We start from the raw sequence: 22864 nt of genomic DNA, 5'->3' as shown, positions 1-22864 counted from the left end.
GAGAGTGGCGGGCTACAGTCCATGGGGTTGAAAAAGAGTCAGGCACAACTTAGCAACTAAAACAACAATAACAAGAAATCTGTGTATGTCTAAAAATAATTTAACTGATTTCATAAGGTAAGAGCAAATTTCAGAGGAGTATTTCTTTTTAAAACAAACTTAATCAGACTTTATAAGCAGATAAATAGACACAAAATAGTGTCAGTACAAGAGAAACTAGATGTGTTTGCATATGACTGGGCGCAGGAGTTCAAGCAGGCGACCATCCTGAGATACTGTAGGAGAAGCTAGGTTGAACTGTGTGCATATTTGAGTTTAGCTCTCAGCTGGAATTTCACCAGTAAAAGAGGAAAATATAAATGTTCTTCCTCATGTATACACATGCCACCCCAAGTGTTTCCACACGTATTTTGCTTGATAGTTTCCAATGATTGAAAGAGATTTCATTATTGAATAGCTGTTTGTCAGCAAGTGTGACTAAAAGTCATTTTAAAAAGTCTGCACGGGAAAGCAGATTCTCGTTTTCAGGTCCAAATGTTTTCTTAGGATGACGTGGAGACTGGCTAAATCCTTTGTGTAGAAGTAATTGCGTTTTGTGCATGATAATATTTGGTCATTGTCTATGTAAAAATAAATAAAAGTTATGAATAATTTTTAATAAAGTGAATTGTACAACATCATCTGTATTTGGCTTTGATCATAAAGCAACATAGGGAGCATGGGCAAGGGTTGTGCACGTATACACATACGCACACACACATACAGGCACACATGCACAGAAACTCAAACACTCTTCTCTGCCTCATTCTTCTTCCTTTCTGAGATCAATCTACAACGTCAGTAACTCTATTGAAATAATATAAGATTTTTTTCCCTTCAAAAGTCTGCCAGGGCAAACTTCTAATCAAGTACCTCTGAAATTTTTATAACCCCCTAAAATCCAGTAATGATGGCATAATAAAGGTAAGTTTGGGGGGAAGAAAATGCCCATCCAAAGTAGAAAAACTACTGGCTAAATGTCACAATACATCAAAAATGTATTTTCAAGGATAATTTCCATTTAATGGATAGGTTTTTCCATAAAAAATTATAAAATATTTAAAAGAGAAGACAGAATATTCAAATAATACTTGTTTTAGTTTTTCCAACTTTACAATCAAGGAGTTGGAGTGGATGCTAAGTTTTTTTCCAGCTCTAATATTCTGTGATTTTTGTCAACATAGGATGTTAAAAGGTATCCCACTATTTCATTCAGATGGTTAGAACAAGTGGCACAAAATTGTGATGTGTGACAATGCCACCCTTTTAATTTACAGATAAGGAAGTCCCAGAGAAGTGACATGAATATCCAATGATGCACATCATTAGGGTATCAATGAATGCCACTGCTTCCAAATCTCCGTAATTAGCAAATATTTTGTTCTGCGTTATTAAGGACTCAAAATTCCCTCCCCACCCCTGGAAATTCTCTTTTAGTAATTATGGGGTGAGGACAAGAATTAAAAAACAACCCTCAATATTTGACTTGTAATTCAAGTTAGGACCACAGACCCACATCAGACTACCTGGGATACAGTGAAGGAGAGGAGGAGCTATGTCGCACAGCCCTTGGGCAGGCTTGTGCTCCTCTGTTACACAGCAGGATCTTCCTACCAGGTTCAACACCTTATGCCATAGTCTCCCGCCTCCCCAGTGTCTTCTCCCTTTTAGATGAAAAGCATATTATATGAGTGACATCACTTGATATCTAGGGTCCTTTTCTCTTACCGTCTTCCTATGGAAAAGGATATTCCTGAAACAAACAAGAATTAAAAGACTGGATCTGTAGCCCTTTCTTACCATCTGCTTCAACCTCATGTTCTAGAAGTTTAATTCTGCTCAACTCCTGGAAACTCTTCTTATCGGAAAATATGGATCTGGCCATCACCATGCAACAGTCTTGAGCCTTTAAGGCAGTCTGGGATTCAAAACTTAATTACTGTACCTCAAATCATGGCGTGAAGTGAATTTTTCTAAATCGTTAGAATGTATCACAAGGAGATGGCTCTTTGAATATCTTTATAATAAGAATTTGTTAAGCTTTAAAGCTTAAATAGAATTACTATCTAATAATGTAGTTGGCTTTATACAGAGACAGTGGACAGCAAAATTGCTTCTAAGATCATTCATGTAGAATTTCGGGCACCTCAACGTTCATATTTCTGTCAGCTCTGAGTATATGGATATTCACTGTTGGCAAATTGTGACCACCAAAAAAGTTTCTGTCCCTTATGCTATCCATGGATGCCAAAGGTTAGTTTAAGGCTTTTTGAATGTAGCACACTACAAGAAATACAATTCAGCTCTCAATGAAATATCATTCCTGATTTTCTTTGTTAATAAAAATTTGAAATAGTCTCTTATCTACTAATTTCAGGGAAAAGGTTAAAAAAGGAAAAAGTGAATAACTTACCTCTCACAATATGTATTGCTCCAAATGCTGAAAAAAAGCTTACTAAAATTTAGCCAAAATTAGGATTCAGCCTAACTGAATTTCTTTTTAAACCATATTTAAGGTATGTTTGTTACTGAAGTCGTCAAAATAAATTAATTGTTTAGTTATGTTGTTTATAAAGCAGTCTTATGCTGGCTCTGAGGATCAAGTATACAGCAAAAGCCATAATAAACTGCTGAATGATATATAAAAATTTTTGTGGACATTTTGCGTTTGTTTTAGAAGGCTGATCTGTTTCAACCTATTTAAACTTTTTATTTATTAATATTTAAAAGAATAAACGAGGAGATCAATGGTATGAGTCTACCCTTATATGGGTTAAGGAACTGAGTTGGCTGTAGAAACCTACTAACCTTAGGTATATGTATAGTTAGTTTTCTATGTAGTTGGGGCCAAGGAAGTGGTTAGTTAATATATGTACCTCAAACGCCTTAAGTGGATACCTATTAAAAGGTACAAAAAATATAAATAATACTGTGTGTTTTAAAAAATTTTAAATAAACACAAAGAATATATAGGTATATATGTTATAATTTCAAAGTCAACACTAGCACATAAGTTTTACTTCTCTAAATACATACTGACATTTCCTGTATCAACACATGCACCTACAAAACACATAGCCATGCACATAACCTTGCTTTCTGCCACTTGCAAGAAAGTCAGAATATACAATATAGTACACTGTTTCGACTTAAATCATATTGGCAAATTAATGAGGATGGCATTAAAAAATTCTGATCTAGGAAATCAAAATAGAGGAAGATAATTACTCCATAGATTAAAAACACTGAAGACTGATGGGAAGTTAAGGTTTAAATTGTCCCAGTAATCTTGAAAGGTACAGAAGAGACAGAATTGGTTGTAAACACTCGGAACACTCTGTTTGGCAATCGGGACTCTCGCAGTCTAGCAATCCAGGCCAGAGACTTAAACCATCGATGCTTCTGATCGCAGAGGAATGGGGAAGTTGTGGGCGGTTCTCCGCAAGGCAGGAGGTGCTGAAGGAGATCTAGATGCCCATCTGGATGGGAGACGGCGATTTGCTGGTCTAGCAGGTCGGGAAAATCCTTTTCCAGGTGAGGATTTCACTGCCATGGATTCCTAAGACACAAAAGAAGACTCTCACCTCACCATTCAGGAACCAACAAAGAGCTTAATATATTATGGATCCCAACTGTAGGATTAATGTGTTACCAAGTTTACAAGCAAGAAAAATTAAAGAAACTCTTTGTCTAATATTTGTGGTCTGGGATGTTTTAATCAAAACAGCTCACTTTGAATATGAATATGGCATTTGCTAATCTTGTGGATCTCATTGTACTAAGTTTTAATACAACTAATTTCTTTTTAGAACTATGTAAGTTAATCTTATGTTAGAACTCAAAGTTTATGTCAGGTAACACTGACATGATGGAACTAAAGATTTTCCTTAGTGGAGTGTTAGGATATTTCAGTGTTTTAAAGATAATAATTTAAAGAAGAATTAATTTGCATCTGGTTATTTTATGTCAAGTTATTGACACTTTTAGAGATCATAAACAGAACACAAATCACCAAATGATTTGTCTGACTGCTATCTTTTTTTTTTGTTCACTAAGAACCACTCTTACTATCAATCTTTTAAAAGCTTCAAAATTATCTTTAAAAGACTTTAAAATAGAACTTCATTCTTTTTTAAAATATTTACTTTTGGCTGTGCTGGGTCTTAATTGGGGCATGTGGGATCTTTTGTTGCCGAGTGGGCTCTCAGTTACCATGTGTGAGGCATCTCTCTAGATGTGGTGCTTAGGGTTAGTAGCCCCTTGGGCATGTGAGATCTTAGTTCTCTGACCAGATATCAGACCCATGTCCCCTGTATTGGAAGGTGGACTCTTAACCACACCACCAGGGGTGTCCCAAATATAAGGACTGCTCTTAAGGATCTACAGTAGAGGACTCTTCTCAAATCTCCAATCATTGCAAAAATGGGAAATATTTAATAATATTTGTTAATGAGAATTTTTGGCTGATTATTGTATACATGCTTCCACGTCCATGCCCTTCCATCTGAAGCTTTACAGGTATTTATGGGCTCAACTAAACAACACTCATACAAAAGCAGGATAGGTATTTGCACTTTGGGCAAACAGACAAAGTTTCTGATCAACTGGATGTAAACTGATATTTTTGTAGGACTTGAAAACCACATAAAAATTTCTCACACCAGAAGGAGGCAACTAGCGTCCTTTAAAACTATGCTGCATACACACTGTGGTTTCTAAAACTAGGATTTTCAAAGTATTGCCTAATTATAACAATATGCCACCTTGTAACTTTTAATAAATTATCTGTATAAGGTACTGATGGATAGCTCTTCATTGTAAATACAGATCTCTTCAACCTCTTTTCTCCCCTCTAAGATGACACTCTTTTGCAAGCACACTGTAATAAAAAAGGTAAGTTTATTTAAATATCCATTTTGGGGGGACAATTTCCACACATTGCTGCTGCCGCTGCTGCTATGTTGCTTCAGTCGTGTCTGACTCTGTGCGACCCCATAGAAGGCAGCCCACCAGGCTCCCCCGTCCCTGGGATTCTCCAGGCAAGAACACTGGAGTGGGTTGCCACTTCCTTCTCCAACGCATGAACGTGAAAAGTGAAAGTGAAGTCGCTCAGTCGTGTCCCACTCTTAGAGACCCCATGGACTGCAGCCTACCAGGCTCCTCCATCCATGGGATTTTCCAGGCATTATTATACCTATAATAATGACTTTAAAGTTTTTATGCTATACTATCATTTTTTTTTCATATACTGCCTTTTAGTTCCACAATAAGAGAACTTTATGAGGCACTATTTTAAATGATGTTTTTTTTAACCAAACTCATATTCATGTGACTAATCCCATGAGGAAGAACACAAATCAAATTCTAGAAATGACCGAACCAATCATAGCTAATAACAGAAGAATACAAGTTATTTTTAAAATACTTTCCATATACTTTAAAATATATAAACACTTTAATAGGATAAAATTCTATAAATGAACAAATTCACATTCAGAATATTCAAGAAAGAAACACAACAAATATTTGATCATTTTTTTCTTGAGCCCACTTATTACATTATATTTTCTGCTATTTCAGAATTTAAATAAAAGCTGTAATGTACCAAACCCAGACTTAAAAACTAAACTTTTAAATGTTCGTGCTGAGTTACAATCCTAAGGTTTATATTTATTCACAAATGAAGGGTCAAAGAACTAAAAAGGTGTCAAAACATTTGCCTATGTTCTATTTATATGAATGGGCAAACGACTGAACACTGAGCCATTGTTAAACATGGATGCAGTTCCACCAAATATGTTAGATTGCTTTCTCACCTCAGTTGCCTTTTTCCGATCTACCCCTTGCTTCACGTGCTGTGCTCCATGCATTGCTGTCTTGTGCTCAAGCTCTTGTTCTATGTGGAGCTTTTCTAAATGCTGACCTAATGTGGCTCCACCACTGACATCAGAACTACATTTCGTCCAGTTGGCCTGGAAGCATCTAGAATTCTGCAATGCAGACCCCGCAGACGTCTCATAGGTTTTCAGCAGTTTTTCCACCACACCATAATTTGACCTGGGGTCCGCGGACCTTGGCCGGCCAGACAAACTACTTGGTCTCCAGTCATGCTCGTGAAGCATATTCCGGTAACTGCTAGGGCTTATGGGCTCCCGTGTTTGTGTGAACTGGCCTGGTGTGGGGTTTTTGGTGGAATTATCAGGCACATTTTCCCTGGGCACAGGCATGGGGGCACTGGCTTTCAGAACGTCAGAAACACCCTCACTGACTGAGACATTGCCTGTGCACGCAGCTAAGGTCTCACAGCGCTGAAGATCTTCGGATCGTTCTGAGCAGCTTTGACTTTGTTGTACAGCATGACAATTTCTATCTGTTCTAAATACAATTCTGTTAAATTCATCAGTCTTTTTTGCCAGCTTTTCATTCCCAGTAGTCTTTTCAAAGCCATAACTGAAACTTCTCAGTGGGCCGCTGCTCTGTGACACTAAGGAGCTACAGTCATTGCTTATAGGAAGATCAGCAGGAGATTTAGCAGAGTGATCTGGAATTACCTTTTCATATTTTGGCTTATCTGGAGTAGAGCAGGCTTTCTGAAACCACAGTGTAGAGGGGCTATTTTTTGCACAAACCCCAGTGTTGCACAACCACATGCTAAGTCCAACATTTTCATTACACGAAGGCTTGTTATCTACTTTGGCTTCTGGTGCCAAAGAAGGACACGTGATACCATTATTCAGAGTCCTCCCTTCATTTAGACCCAGCAGAGACATCTCATCATGCTTCCAAAGGAAATGAGGGTGGCTGTTTTTTTCACCTTGACCCTCTTGGGCCACCCAGCTGCTGTGGTCTAAACATTCCTTCCAACTTTCATGGGCTTGTGCAGAATATGAGCTGGGAAAATTTCTAGATGTGCTTCTTGGAGGAGGAATTGGTGGGGTTTCACTTCTTTTCAGATCGGTTGTATCAAGTCCCTCTTTTTTCTTGGAATTGTTCTGGAAAACATTGGTACAGCTCAGATTTTTTCTGTTTTCCCACTTCTCGTTTTCTAAACTGGTTGAAGGAATGCACTGGCTGTTGTTGATCATGTGACCTCCATGAGGAGCATTTGTTACATTTGGTGTTTCCTGGAGAAAAGAATCTGACTTCATCCTAAAAATTATAAAACACGCTATATTAGTGATGTCTTTGTTAATGATAAGCTCTTAAAAGATATTGGGCCTAAAACAATGGATTCTGTTATAGGAAAAGGAGTCACAACTTCCTTAAACAATATTTGTATATAAATTTCCTAGTACAAAACTTCAAGTCACTTTTGCTACAGGATAAAGACCACCACTCAGTGTTGTATTCAAGACTATATACATAGTCTGACCCAAACTGTCTTTTAAACTGTCTCTCATTTTCTTCTATTACCTTAAACTTCACCTACACTCAGACTCTACTTTGTGTAGTCTCTTGGGTGTCTCCTACTGGTGTTTCCATTTCCATAGGTTTTGTCTTGCCATTTCCTCATGTCAGCTTGGCCTACTGAATTCCTATTCATAATGTCGTCTGAGCTCAATCTCCTCCTCTCGAATCTGAAATAACATTCTAAGAAATTAATGAAATAACATTCTATTTCATTCCAGAAATCGGAATCAAAGCACAGAGACATGAGCAATACCAAATGGGAGGTGTTATTTAGACAAGAAAGAAAAGTGAGCTTTTTTTTTTTTTTCTGATGAGTAAAGGACATTTTTTTTTCTTTCTTAAGCTGCAGTAAAAATCATGTGGCTGCTCAAGCTACAGTGAGTAATCTGGCAGAGATGGAATACAAAACAGAGTGGGAAAGAATGTTGACAAATAAGAGAGAAACGCTAGGTCAAATTGCAATAACTTTGAATTACATATGAAGAATTTTGAGCTTTTTTTTCTAAAGGCCATGAAGTCACAGTGAGAACTTTATACCAGGGATGGGGTTGTAAAAGCAAATTGGAAAGTAAGAATTTTCTGAATTAGCAAAATAAAAACCTAAATGTAGCAATAATGTGGGTTCACAAATTAACATTAACTAATCATATTGATAAATAGAAGCCACATTTATATGTATTTAACTTCCATTATGAGATAGCTTATAATAAAGCACAGATGAATACCTACTAGGCAAAAGCTAAGTGAGAAAAGTGGAAGGCAAAATTATGTATAAAGCATGGTTGGGTAAGTAAAATCTGTTGTAAGTCAGTACAAAAATTCTCTGAGCTTCTAAGGAAATAAAGAAAAATAAAGGTTCACATTGCTATAGCTTCTAAGAGAAGTATGCTGTCCCACAAGGAGATAAATGGTGATTGTACAGCAATTGCAATTTGCAGAGGATCCAATTTATTTTTCAATTTGGCTAAAACTTACCCTTAGAATTATATAGGTGTTTCTGAACGGAAACAGCATTTTTACTGCATTGTGTAAATACATATGTGTGTATGTATTTACAGTATGTTGTCTGAAAATTATGAATGCTTTCATTATATACATAATAAATGTAGAGAAATAAATAATTCAGAATATTTCAGCAGAACATCATTATAAAATTAAAACACCACATTGTTAAATTTGACACAGGGTTGGAAGAAGCACAAGCTGGAATCAAGATTGCTGGGAGAAATATCAATAACCTCAGATATGCAGATGACACCACCCTTATGGCAGAAAGTGAAGAGGAGCTAATAAGCCTCTTGATGAAAGTGAAAGAGGAGAGTGAAAAAGTTGGCTTAAAGCTCAACATTCAGAAAAGTAAGATCATGGCATCCGGTCCCATAACCTCATGGGAAATAGATGGGGAAACAGTGGAAACAGTGTCAGACTTTATTTTGGGGGGCTCCAAAATCACTGCAGATGGTGACTGCAGCCATGAAATTAAAAGACGCTTACTCCTTGGAAGGAAAGTTATGACCAACTTAGATAGCATATTGATAAGTAGAGACATTATTTTGCCAACAAAGGTCAGTCTAGTCAAGGCTATGGTTTTTCCAGTAGCCATGTATGGATATGAGAGTTGGACTGTGAAGAAAGCTGAGCGACCAAGAATTGATGTTTTTGAACTGTGGTGTTGGAGAAGACTCTTGAGAGTCCCTTGGACTACAAGGAGATCCAACCAGTCCATTCTAAAGGAGATCAGCCCTGGGTGTTCTTTGGAAGGAATGACGCTAAAGCTGAAACTCCAGTACTTTGGCCATCTCATGCAAAGAGTTGACTCATTGGAAAAGACCCTGATGCTGGGAGAGATTGGGGGCAGGAGGAAAAGGGGACGACAGAGGATGAGATGGCTGGATGGCATCACGGACTCGATGAACATGAGTTTGAGTGAACTCCAGGAGCTGGTGATGGACAGGGAGGCCTGGCGTGCTGCAATTCATGGGGTCACAAAGAGTCAGAGATGACTGAGCGACTGAACTGAACTGAACTGAAAGATGTATTCAACTAGGTTAACCCAGCATACTGTTCCACTGGCCAAATACTCAAAACAAAAAGAATGCCATTGTATACACTTGTTAATTTACTGTTTATTATGGTGAGTGTTGGGGTTTTCCAGGTGGCTCAGTGGGAAGGAATCCACCTGCCAATGCAGAAGGCACAGGAGACACGGGTTTGATCCCTGGGTCGGGAAGATCCCCTGGAGGAGGGTGTGGGAACCCACTCCAGTATTCTTGCCTGGAGAATCCCATGGACAGAGGAGCCTGGTGGGCTATACAGTTCCTAGGGCCGCAAAGAATCAGACACGACTGAGTGACTGAGCACAATGGCAAGCATAACTAAGCTAAACATCAATAAAAAGTGAAGTACACCTAACAGTCAAATTATACAGAAAACCAGGAGATTTACTTTAAGAATTAATGATCAAAGAAATGTACAATTTAAACTTTTATCTCCTAAAATAGCAGATTTTAGTAACATTACTAATTTTTGCTAACAAAGTGTTAAATGTGAAAGGTAATTTGGACTCATTAACTTAAAACAATATCCGTCTTGATTTTTCAACATAAAAATCATCATAGATGTACCAGCCTACCTTCTGTGGTTAGACCGCTTTCGAATTTCCTCTTGAAAGTTGCATAACTCTTCACTAACTTTGGCAAGTTCTTCAAGAGCCTTTATACATATAAGCAATAGCATGTTAGCCCTTTGAAATGTAAATATTTCTTTAGAAACAGTCCAAGGCAAATCCCGTCTTACTTACTGTGTTGAGGGCTCCAGAGCAGCTCTTGTTCTCTGCCTCAGAAGTCCTCCAGTCAGGCCGGGCCCCAGGTTCTTTATGGTTGTCTCTGGCTTCAGAATCCATATACCCTACTTTTGATTTTTTGATTGTTTTTTGTTCCTTGCACACTTGATTTCTTTCCCTGAGTAAACTCTGCTCTGTTTTATCTTTTTTCCCCAGAATGTCCCTGGGATGTATCCCTGTAATTTTACATTGTCCTGAATTGGGGTAATCTGCAGAAGATTCCATTTTATCTCCAACGGCCTTCTCACAATCAAAATCAATGACCTTAGCACGTTCACTCATGTTGATTTTCCTCCGACGCTTTACTTCATGGCAGAGCTATAAGGAAAACAAAGATAAAAATTTCCCCCTAACCTACTTTCTCAATAGTTTTGATCCTAAACACAGTGTTCTGAGTTTTCTTGGCCATATTACTATATAGTGGGTCTTCCCAGGTGGCACTCATGGTAAAGAACCCACTTGCCATTGCAGAAATATAAGAGACTTGGGTTTGATCCCTAAGTCAGGAAGATTCCTTGGAGAAGGAAATGGCAACCCACTCCAGTATTCTTGCCTAAAGAATCCCATGGATGGGGAGCCTGGAGAACTATAGTCCCTAGGGTCAGACATGACTTAAGCTACTTAGCACGCATGCATACATAGACTGCTCCAGGGCACTAATGCTAATGCTTCCAAATCATGCTTCTAAAATCTGGATTAGCTGGAGCAAACTTTTGATGAACCATAAAGACTACATGTAGTAGGGCAAAGAAGGTAATTTCTATTTTTCTGAGTACAAATCAATTCATTCAAAAATGACAGAAACCTGCGTTTATATATAGATGTCATAATGATACAGAAGCACTGTTAACAAAATTGGAAGGACCTCGATCAATTACTGGCTGCTGCTGCTGCTGCTAAGTTGCTTCAGTTGTGTCCGACTCTGTGCGACCCCATAGACGGCAGCCCGCCAGGCTCCCCCGATCCTGGGATTCTCCAGGCAAGAATACTGGAGTGGGTTGCCATTTCCTTCTCCAGTGCATGAAAGTGAAAAGTGAAAGTGAAGTCGTTCAGTCATGTCCAACTCCTGGCGACCCCATGGACTGATGCCTACCAGGCTCCTCCATCCATGGGATCTTCCAGGCAAGAGTACTGGAATGGGTTGCCATTGCCTCCTCCCAATTACTGGCAAGGTGCTCTAATTTAACCAACATTAAGGCCATATTTAAAAAATACATGATCCTACTTGTAAGTCAACATTGAACTGTCTAAATGACTGACAATCTCACATAGTAACTCAGCTCATTCTGTCCCTTAAGTAGTTATTTCATCATCAAAAGATGTTTCCTTAGGAGGTTACGTGGGTGAGGGGTAGGTAATTATCAGACTTGTTTTTTTTTTTTTTTTAACTTCGAAGGCTATATACATTCAAAAAAAGTTTCTTCCTTTGTCCTAATTAAAACAAGTGTGAGCCTGTCCTATGTAATACAATTGAACTCTAAGGCTTTGATCATCTATTAGTTTATTAATTGCCCCAAATTAGTTCTTGAGGATTTAGTTTAACCTGCAGGCAATTAGTGACTTTCTCTTCAGGCTTGAGTTCTGGGAAAGCTTGTCAAATTCCAAAGACTTAAAACAAATGACTCTACATTTTACAGTCACATCCTATATCTGCATGAGATCTATTAATCAAAGAATATAATAACAGATTAATTTCTGCTCAGTGTTTACGCAAATCTCAGAGAGAAGCACTAGAATATCGTTAATGCCTGAAGGATATGCAGTGCATTTATTGCCCTAGTCATAAATTTGTCATTGGATGAAGTCAGGATAGCATCAAATTGCCATCATGAATCAACCATTTTGGCTCCTGTAAAATTATCTGTACTGAACTGCTGTGGGCATTATAATTTTGGCCGACCTTGAGGGGCATAATAAGAAGCAACCCTCAAAAGCACCAGGCTAAATCTAAGGATGTTCTTGGTGGCACTGTCCTCTTTTAGAGGAGTCATGGGTGAAAACAAATTTGCTTCAATGTAAAATTAGGGACCAAAGTACTATTTCTGGAAAATTAGTCTGCTTTTGTTTCCTGAATATTGAGAAATATGCATCTGATAATTTTTTGTTACTTGCTAGAAAGACGGACCTGCTGCATGCATTTTGCAAGGGATCCTTCCTCTTGTCTTCATTTCACCTTGCTCTTCTCGTCTCGTTCTGAAATACTTTAATTTACACAGAATTCTATTTGACATCTTAAATTCTCTTGGGGGCTTAGGTGATGTATGAAAAAACAAAAAACGTTATATTATTGATGGGAAACCATTTATTTTGCGTAAGGAAATCTATTACTTGGTACTCAGCTGTTTTCAATGGGTATCTGATCATTCAAACAAAGGACACAGGCAGGAAAGATGGCAAAGTGACAAAAAAAAGAAAAGAAAAAAAGAAAAATCCCCAGCTGTCTATTAACTCTGTTAAGAGTAACTATCTGGATCAGTCTAGGTTTCAAAGATCCAAGTATCTACATCTTCACTTTGTAACAGCAAATGCAATGATTGTAGATAGTGGCTGCATAAAGAATCATTAGCATCTTAATACCAATACTGATCCTCTCACTAATGATACATTTATTTGGAATCACAGAAATTATAAGCATGCACCTAAAAATGTCAAATTTTCTAGCACATGACTTAATAAGTTGTGTCTGATTTAAAACACAGAATTCGTGATAAATAAGAAAGAAATACAGTCTCTTAGGGTGGTGCTACTAGTAAAGAACCTGCCTGCCAATGCAGGAGACATAACAGACACAAGTTCGATCCCTGGGTCCGGAAGATCCCCTGGAGGAGGACACGGCAATGTACTCCATATTCTTGCCTGGAGAATCTTATGGACAGAGGAGCCTGGTGAGCTACAGTCCACAGGGTCGCGAGAGTCGGACATGACTGAAGTGACTAGCATGCACACATGCACAGGCTTGTGGTATCTTACATTTTTCCAAGAGTAGACTTAATTTTAGTTAACAATACTGTCTTGACTTTCTATGACATGTGAGGACAATTTCCTGTTTTGCCCAATCTTTTCTAACCCAGCTTTGTAGCTTCTAAGCAGGAAGATATTAAAGGTACATTATTACAGGTACAAATACTGGGACTGGAAAAGAATACATATACACTCTGCCATTTTACATAAGGAACTTGAGAGTATCCATGAATTCTGGTATCCATGGGGTCTCCTGGAGCCATTTCCTGTGTCTACTGAGGGACAACTATATTGTTATGACAAGGGGGACACAACGCTAGTCTTCAGGTATTGTAGAGCATCCTCTCTGGCCGGGTAGTCTGGGTAAGCACATTATACAAACATATTCTCAGGTATGGTGCTGTACAATGCAGGCATCATGACATAAATAGCACCACAGCTACTATCCAAGATAAAGAAAAAATATTCCATTCCTTCCGTCAGTATTTTTATGGACTATCACCTAAGTTCCAAGTATGTTTGATGCCTGCTAATTGATAAGGCTCATATCTTCTACAGATGGAATCTGCAGAGCTGTCAGAATAATTATTTGACAATAACAAATTTAACCAGACAGCAGACTATCTTAGCTACCATCTTAAGCTACGTGGCTTAAACAATTGGCTAGACTAACCCTGACTCCCTTAATTAGTTTGCTCAGATGCTAGAATTATCTGAGACTATTATTTAATGGATTTTCCAAACCTTGAGAAGCCAGTGACCTATGAGTTCAGGTTTCACACTGGCGTTGTAAACTCTGATTTAGCCGTCTCCTTTTTGATCCAATTGAACTCTGGGTGGAGGAGTTAACAGAGGAAGCAACATGCATTTTCCAAACTATAGAAGGACATGAAGTAAATTCTCCTTTCAATTTGCAATCATTTACTACATGCCTGACTTCTCAGCTGGATTTTCCAAGAATAGTCTAACGGCTTTGTGTTAGTCACTCAGTCATGTCTGACTCTTTGTGACCCCATGGCCTGTCCATGGAATTCTCTAATAGAGTAATGGCTATTCTTTTTTTATTTTTCCTTTTAGCATACCAATTTGTATTTTTTATTCATAACCAATTACATGGCTGTTAATAAGAAAATTATCTGCACTATAAACAAAGCATTAGCTTTGATTGCCTGTGAATGAAGGCCAAGGAGTCTGTTAAAATAACTGTCTTGACAATGTGCACAAACCATGTAAGTCAACAGCAGGGATGTTACAAGAAAGCAAGATAAGTATAAATAATTTTCAGTTGGAACAAGCTGAATATACATCAATGCAGATAATAAAGGAAATATTCAAGGTCCAACAGGCTGATAGGATAAAACTACTATTTGTATCAGATTCTGGGCATGTCATTTTTCATAAACTCTTTTCTAATAAATGTGCCAATGAACGTGATCCATGGGGTCGCTAAGAGTCGGATACGACTGAGCGACTTCACTTTCACTTTTCGCTTTCTTGCATTGGAGAAGGAAATGGCAACCCACTCCAGTGTTCTTGCCTGGAGAATCCCAGGGACAGGGGAGCCTGGTGGGCTGCCGTCTATGGGGTCGCACAGAATCGGACATGACTGAAGCAACTTAGCAGCAGCAGCAGCAAACGTGGTGCTCCTTGCCAGGATGAATATCATGTCCACCGTCATTTTCTTTTTGATATACGACACTCCTTTTGGTTATACTGAATTATCGAGTACATAATTCCCTTTAGTAGATGTCATTCATAAATTACCTCAGAAAAGATCTATTTTAATGCCCAATTGTGATATTCTAAAGGTATGTTCCACTAATTATGCTTTTCTTTTATTTTCACACTGAGCTCGGCATTTGAAAACTCATGCAAAATACATACCTCACTTTTGATACCATCAGCATTTTAGTGAGAAAAGAGTAAATTGACATATTTTAGAGTTGTCATGCAAAGTTATAAAATAAGTACAGTCCCTACACTACCAGTGGGTTAGGTTATGCTATTTTTGGTCTAGTAAGTACCACTGAGACATGTATCTTTCAGGTAGAATTGGAAAGTAAAAGCAGTTTCCAATACAAAACAAACCAAAAGGATTTTCATTCTGAGTTTTAAGTTTCCAAAGTATTCAAACAAATCAACACGTACCTCTTCTATCTTCTTCTGCATTATCTTCCACTGACTTTCCCATTCCTTTCTTTCATTGTCAAACTGGTCCAGCAATTCCAGTTTTTCCTTGTGCCAGCTACTCTCTGTGTTCTCGCACTGCTTGTGCAGGTCCATGGCAACCGTGTGAGTGTTAGTGAAGGGGTATTTCTGTTCGTCTCTGCCTTCTCTTAACTGTTTCTTGGAAGCTTGGAGCTGTTTTATTTGAAGCAGTCTCACTTGCCTTTAAAACAAAGCCTAATATAAACATAACAAGAGAGAGTTCCAAATCCATGTGCTTTCTGGAAACATTTTATCAGATTGGCAAGAGCCACTGACATAAACAAACCATAGGAAAATTGGACTCAAAAGACGAGATGACAAAAATATCTGCTTAAGAAGAGACTAGCACAATCAAAAACAAACAAACAAAAAGTATCATCCAGGTTTTTTTCCTTCCTCTTTCTGAAACCAGACAGCAAAATTACAGTGGACAGGATGGTTAAATGCATGTGTGAGATATAAGTATTCCTTAAACTAACCGCCTAATCTAAAGATAGAATTTTTCATGAATTTAAGAGTGGAAGTATGAAATTCAACTGGATAGCCACAGCTATATAACTGCGGTGGATTCTGCAGTAGAATTACTCCTTCTGTTCTGATGCAACCAGATTATATGATTTTATGATCTTTAAAGTCCTGAGATGGTGCTGTGCTACAGTCTTCATTTTATACTGAAGAGTTCAATCTTATGGCAAATGTAGTTACCATATCAATAAGACCCCAGTGTTGGTAGTCAATCTGGGACTGATAGTATCAGCAAGAAACCAAACTAAAGCATGGAAAAATATTGTCATTATTTTATTTCATCAAGTAAAATACTAAAGCAGCAAAATTATTCTGAAAACCATGTTAGAACTTATCCATGCTCTTTTTCCCTTCTAATAGCAAATTTGGAAAGCCAGCAGTGGCCACAGGACTGGAAAAGGTCAGTTTTCATTCCAATCCCAAAAAAAGGCAATGCCAAAGAATGCTCAAACTACTGCACAATTGCACTCCTCTCACACGCCAGTAAAGTAATGCTCAAAATTCTCCAAGCCAGACTTCAGCAATACATGAACCGTGAACTTCCCAATGTTCAAGCTGGTTTTAGAAAAGGCAGAGGAACCAGAGATCAAATTGCCAACATCCGCTGAATCATGGAAAAAGCAAGAGAGTTCCAGAAAAACATCTATTTCTGCTTTATTGACTATGCCAAAGCCTTTGACTGTGTGGATCACAAGAAACTGTGGAAAATTCTGAAAGAGATGGGAATACCAGACCACCTGACCTGCCTCTTGACAAAGCTGTATGCAGGTCAGGAAGCAACAGTTAGAACTGGACATGGAACAACAGACTGGTTCCAAACAGGAAAAGGAGTACGTCAAGGCTGTATATTGTCACCCTGCTTATTTAACTTATATGCAGAGTATATCATGAGAAACGCTGGGCTGGAAGAAACACAAGCTGGAATCAAGATTGCCTGGAGAAATATCAATCACCTCAGATATGCAGATGACACTACCCTTATGGCAGAAAGTGAAGAGGAACTAAGAAGCCTCTTGATGAAAGTGAAAGAGGAGAGTGAAAAAGTTGGCTTAAAGCTCAACATTCAGAAAAGTAAGATCATGGCATCTGGTCCCATCACTTCATGGCAAATAGATGGGGAAACAGTGGAAACAATGTCAGACTTTATTCTTTTTGGCTCCCAAATCACTGCAGATGTTTATTGCAGCCATGAAATTAAGACGCTTACTCCTTGGAAGAAAAGTTATGACCAACCTAGATAGCATATTCAAAAGCAGAGACCAAAGGTCCGTCTAGTCAAGTCCATGGTTTTTCCAGTGGTCATGTATGGATGTGAGAGTTGGACTGTGAAGAAAGCTGAGCGCCAAAGAATTGATGCCTTTGAACTGTGGTGTTGGAGAAGACTCTTGAGAGTCCCTTAGACAGAAAGAAGATCCAACCACTCCATTCTAAAGGAGATCAGCCCTGGGATTTCTTTGGAAGTACTGATGCTAAAGCTGAAATTCCAGTACTTTGGCCATCTCATGCAAAGAGTTGACTCATTGGAAAAGACTCTGATGCTGGGAGGGATTGGGGGCAGGAGGAGAAGGGGACAACAGAGGATGAGATGGCTGGATGGCATCACTGACTCGATGCACTTGAGTTTGGGTGAACTCCAGGAGTTGGTGATGGACAGGGAGGCCTGGCATGCTGCGATTCATGGGGTCGCAAAGAGTCAGACACGACTGAGAGACTGAACTGAACTGAACTGAATAGACTAGATATCAGAATGTAGGTTCTGATACTGAATTTAGAGTATTGATGAAAATGTTTTGATCACTTTGCAGGGAAATCTTTGATCATACTAAGCACTGACTGAAATAATTAGAATTCTAGCATTTAGGGCATGTGTACTCAGGATTTTAAGATGCACTTTAAAATACCTGATTGGTAACTCTTTTATAACTCACCTAAAATTTCTGAGATTTATTTATTTACATTAGAATGGGGGATATCCACAGGGTTATTATAAAGATTAAATGACATGAATAAAAAGAGATTTGAGAAAGATAAAATTTCCTGTTTGTTGTTTAAAAAAAATTTCCACTGAAAGTATTTTTGTTAGTAAAGCCAGATACATTTTTAATGGGTAGAAAAGCATGCTTAAAATGTTCAAATCTCCATCTAAGATAATCACGCCTAAAGAAGTCTTTAACTCTTCGACTTTTTAGGCCACGACCAAAGTGCCTTAACTTACCAGGTGGCAGATGATGCTACTTTTGAGCTAATTCTCAAGAGTCATAGCTGCCTGGGTGCTGGCATTGTCAAATGAAGTCCACAAAACCAGGCAGCAAGCCTCAGTCTGCAGTCATAGAAGAAGGCCGCATATTTCATATCCCAAATATAAACATTGAAGACATTTGATTTTTTTTTTTTTTTTGGGTCAGGCTGTCCTGAATGTGCATATCATGTGCTAAACGGTGCCAACATACACTTTTCAGCTGCAATCTATTAATGAATTATAATAGACTAATAAGGGTCAAAGGATATCTGCTATATGCAGGGCTCCACCCTCAAAAAACACCCCAATAATGTTAGGACCTATATGGTTATTCTTCTCTCAATAAATCTGTTACAGATACTTTGATCATTCTTACCTACTTCTTTGGCACTCTACTGTGACTAATTCAGCGAAGAAAAAGAAGTAATTTCAGATTTAGCCGTTAAAAACACTACCGTGTCTCATTTTATCCAGTTTTTCTAATCTCATTTTCCATCCTCTCTGTCTCCCTTCCCTCCTTTTGCTACCGTCCAGCCCTATGAGACAGTGATCAGAGGTGCGTGCCACAGCAAATGGAAGCTGCCCCAAAATAATGTGTTGATGAAGACACAACATAATGAAGAGAGTAAAGAATACACGGAATTTTGTCTTAGTGAATCTGTTACTGATTTTGATTACCTACTAATCTTGTAGGTTCATCTCATTCACAGGAAATGAAGACAGTGCTAATTTTCAGAGAATACAGACTGCTTTACTATATGTAATTAATTGTGAGCTAAAACTATCTTGCAGACTAGCAGGCATTTAACATTAAAACTTCTTAGGAAGAGTGGTATGGTTTAAGATATGAAGAGAAAGTCACAAAGTTAACCAATCAAGTTATAGAAAGAGAGCAGACTAATTTCAAGCTACTAGGAAAGAGGTGCTATGAAGGTCCCTGTTTCATTCCGTCTTTAAACACTGAATGTATAGAAATCATCATAAAGCGTCTCCTACAATTATGTAGCAAGTGGCTTCAATTTTTCTTTTCATTTCAAATTCTTCTTGAACCACTTTCAAATCAGGGTTAAAGGGCAACAGACCCTTTTCTTTTTTACCTACTTGAAGAACATCATCCAGGAAAACCTTCAGTCAGGCTTGCTCCTGGTAACAGGACTACACATGAATCCAGGTAATGTTCCTGAAGCAGACAGAACCCTGCCCTTAATTGCAAAAAGCCAAACTCATCACTTAATACGGAGAAGGACCAATCTACAGAGCTTCTCCTTTCCAAGACTAGAGCCATATCTAGTGCCACAAAACCCAATGGTTATGGATCAAAAACAAGCCTTTGAGAGAAAATTCCTATAGAGCAATGTCTGTGTCAATTTCTGTGGGTTTATTGTACTTTTCACTGTCTTTGTCTTGTCATAAATGTCAAATATAATAGAGCTGAATATATTGCTTTCTCCTCCAAAAATAAAGTGGGGTCCAAAGCATTTTGTGAGGATTAAATATGCAAGAAAGAGAACGCTTAATCTAAGCACCTAACACTATTTCGGATCCTACTGGGTGCTCAGTAAAGGGCTGCTTTCTTCCTCTCTCGTTTCTCCCTCTCGTTTGTTGGTCTTCCCCTGCTCCCTTCTTTCTTTAATCTATCTTCCTCTAGATAAAACTATGATTTTGATTTAATTAGAAAATTCATAGAAGCAAGTGTAATAGTGTGGACTCATATTTTTAATGGTTTTCCTTTGCCTTCAGTGTTTTTCAAGTATTTTAAGAACAGAAGCCAAGTTAAAGATTTAGGAACTTTTTTTATTGTTAGTCAAAATCTGAGTAGATGAATCTTACATAAAACTGTTCTTGTTATAATTCTCCCTAAATGTTAAAAAAAAAAAATCCAACTAAATAGGGCAATTCTGTAGGGACATAATGTTCTGAAATGAAAAGTTATGGGGTAAAATGGCTCAACCGATTCAAAAACTCAATTTCAGTGCTTTCTGCGGAGGCCAATATAAAAGTTCTCTTTGTTCCTAGCTGTCACTCTTTTTCGCCCACAGATACCGGTATCTCCGTGGGAGAGAAAGAAGAATTTCTGCTATCTACACCCCTCCCCAGGCCTCCTTGACTCTCCATTTCACTTCACGCTCTCCAGAATTTCATTCAGAATAAAATGTGTAAGCACACATGTCAAGTATCAGAGGGAGCTGCATTACTCAGTCAGGCACACATTCTTCCCCCAACAGCTCTAAGTGAGCATTACATAATCCATTTTAACCCACTTCTCCCTCCCCAAGGCCGGAAGCCAGATTTGTAGAAGAGTTGTGAGTGGGTTGCATAAGTTTGATGATGAGAGGAAAATAAGTTCTGCTAACCTTCCGGCCCTACTAGGAAGCAAAATTTAGGAGCAACACAGGAATTTCACAATAAATCAGTTCCCTTTCCCATGTTAGGCTCACCTAGGCCATGGTCACACTTCTTCACCTGAGGGATGCCCCACTGTTAACTACACCGTCATCATTACCCCTTCAACCTTCACCTTCCCACTAAAAACTGGATTTTAGCCAAACAAATGAAACAACGTTAGGAGAACAGACTCCAGGGCAACTTCTCCCTTTGGAAAGTTGTGTTCACAGTTTGCTTCCTATTCTCTGATTCCCTTCCCCTAAACATGCTACTTTTCATATCATGGAAACATTTTCACTCGGAGGAAGTTACACATTCCAAGAGGAATGCCGCACACAGTAGGTACTGTCAATTGTACAATTCCTAGAACAACCGCTTGCCTTGGAGATGCTTTGCTTCCCCTTAACTTTGAGGAATCAGGAATTCCCTTGTCTAAACCCATCAAAGTTACACACCATTTGCTTCCAGGATTCTCCAGCCCTGTCTCCAGGCTATCAGGAATCACTTGCCACATTTCAGCTGATTAACAGACCTTATTCCTCCCATAGTGTTCACTGGCAAAGGCATCTTTCCAAAGAAAACCATGACTTGATTCTGTTACAAGGCAAAAAGGAATTTTTAAAACTGGCTATTTCAACATGTTCTTTATCTTCCAATAGGGTCAAAGGAATATTACCACCCACAATTCTGAAAAATCAATTTTGCCTTTCCATTATCTTCTTGTTCTCTCTTCAGTTATATATTCAACCTAGAAAATATCCAACCTACAGGCACACTGATTTTACTTAACTGATAAAAGCTTTGAAAAATACATTTGGCTTGGATAAACAGATGCCTAAACTTAACCAGCTTAAACAGTAGAAGCCATAGATTAAGGTCCCCTCCTAACTGCAGATGAACCATTATGAATGTTATGCACTTCAGCTCAAATTACAGAAACACTCCTCATGCAGTGAGTAAACCATCATCTTGGATGAAACCACGCTGATTTATTTTTCCCTGCCATTTTCAAATGCCAACAATTTCAAAGACTGTGAACTTCACTCGGTAAATGTTAAAAAGTCTTCGTCCTAATGAAACTAATTTTCAAATAAATAAATTTAGTGAAATCCTACAGCAGCAAAAGCGGTCTTCAAAGTTCTGAGAAGCAGTGTTTGAAAAACCGTCTCACAGAGCGGATGGCACCATCAGTCCAGAGTCAGGAAATCCACTCACGGCAGCTGAACCCTTTCTTCCCTGGGAGTCAGTAAAATCCGTTACGCACCCCGCCCCACTGCTTTGAAACCCAGGCACGGATGCTGAATCAAGCAGATGTTGAAATCACCCTCCACTTAAACGGTATCCACAGCTTTAAACATGTCAGCGGCAACCCCTCTCTATATTTTGCCACAATTACTCACTTGCTTTCAAACTGTCAGAAAACAAACATACCTTTTTGCACTGGGGAGAAATCCTATGGAGGTCCAACTACCGGTCAAACTAGCAATGGGAGGACAGCTGGTTGTTTTAGAGTGAAAAGTCTTTGACGTCTTGGAGCAGGGAATCTTGCTTCTTTGCATGAAATGGGAATGTAAAATCAGTCCCACCATTCAACAGAGAAGTACTGACAAATCCCTTTGAAACCTCTACCACTTTCACAAATCAAAAAGCTGCTCAGCCCAGTGTCACAGCAGCAGCTGAGACTACTGTGACGTCAGTTTCTTGGAGGCGGCCTTCGAGTCACCTCTTCCAACCAGAGCTCTGTAACTTTAGAGCAGCTCCTACTCTGGGTAAACAACTCCAGGTCCAGGACATTTTTAACTTTTATAAGGGAGCCCAGTATTTCTAAACTTGCCAAAAGAGCTGGTGTTAATATCACACGATGACAATGGCCAATTTTAGATTTCACTTATTTGGACAAGTTAACTCCTTGTTTACAGGCAAGAATCATCTTGCCTACCTCTCTCTTCCCCTCTTTCAGAACTGCACTTTTTGGTGCCTTTGGAAGCTGGTGTTTTATGTGGCAGAAATTTCATATATGTAATCTCAAAAGATTTGTGAAGATGTATCAAACTTCTGTCTTGAAATAAGGTAGAAATGGCATATAAAGACCAGCCTCCTTGTTCTTTGTGATTCATTGGTAGCTTGCTGCCTATATCTATAGGGATGGTGATGTCTTTCTGCTAGAGGAAATTAGATACCATGGGAAAGGACGATATTTACTGTGGGAAGGGAAAAAAAACAATGAGATACTTGTTTTCAATTAAGGCGTGCTG

At 38.6% G+C, this 22864-nt stretch overlaps 1 protein-coding gene across 1 annotated transcript; it reads right to left on the bottom strand.

Moving 5' to 3' along the window:
- Window positions 1–635: 635 nt before the first annotated feature.
- KIAA0408 (KIAA0408 ortholog) lies at window positions 636–22260 on the bottom strand. Its single transcript, XM_027972324.3, has 6 exons — window positions 22041–22260; window positions 15401–15655; window positions 10250–10609; window positions 10082–10161; window positions 5856–7188; window positions 636–3598 (listed from the first exon to the last, which is right to left on the bottom strand). The coding sequence occupies exons 2-6, from the start codon at window positions 15533–15535 to the stop codon at window positions 3425–3427; spliced, it is 2082 nt and encodes a 693-aa protein (XP_027828125.2). The 5' UTR covers window positions 15536–15655; window positions 22041–22260; the 3' UTR covers window positions 636–3424.
- Window positions 22261–22864: the final 604 nt, after the last annotated feature.

The sequence above is a fragment of the Ovis aries genome, chromosome 8, assembly GCF_016772045.2.
Source record: "Ovis aries strain OAR_USU_Benz2616 breed Rambouillet chromosome 8, ARS-UI_Ramb_v3.0, whole genome shotgun sequence".
Lineage (NCBI taxonomy): Eukaryota > Metazoa > Chordata > Mammalia > Artiodactyla > Bovidae > Ovis > Ovis aries.
The sequence above is the reverse complement of the archived record's forward strand: the minus strand, read 5'-3'. Positions and strand labels throughout refer to the sequence as shown.

Excerpts from the sequence above, each read along its gene's own strand:
- KIAA0408 (XM_027972324.3), bottom strand. The coding sequence starts at position 15,535 with ATGGACCTGCACAAGCAGTGCGAGAACACAGAGAGTAGCTGGCACAAG. Across the intron at positions 10,162-10,249 it reads GCTCTGGAGCCCTCAACACA|GCTCTTGAAGAACTTGCCAA; the intron begins GTAAGTAAGACG and ends ATATGTATAAAG. Across the intron at positions 3,599-5,855 it reads ATCGGAAAAAGGCAACTGAG|GAATCCATGGCAGTGAAATC; the intron begins GTGAGAAAGCAA and ends TTTGTGTCTTAG.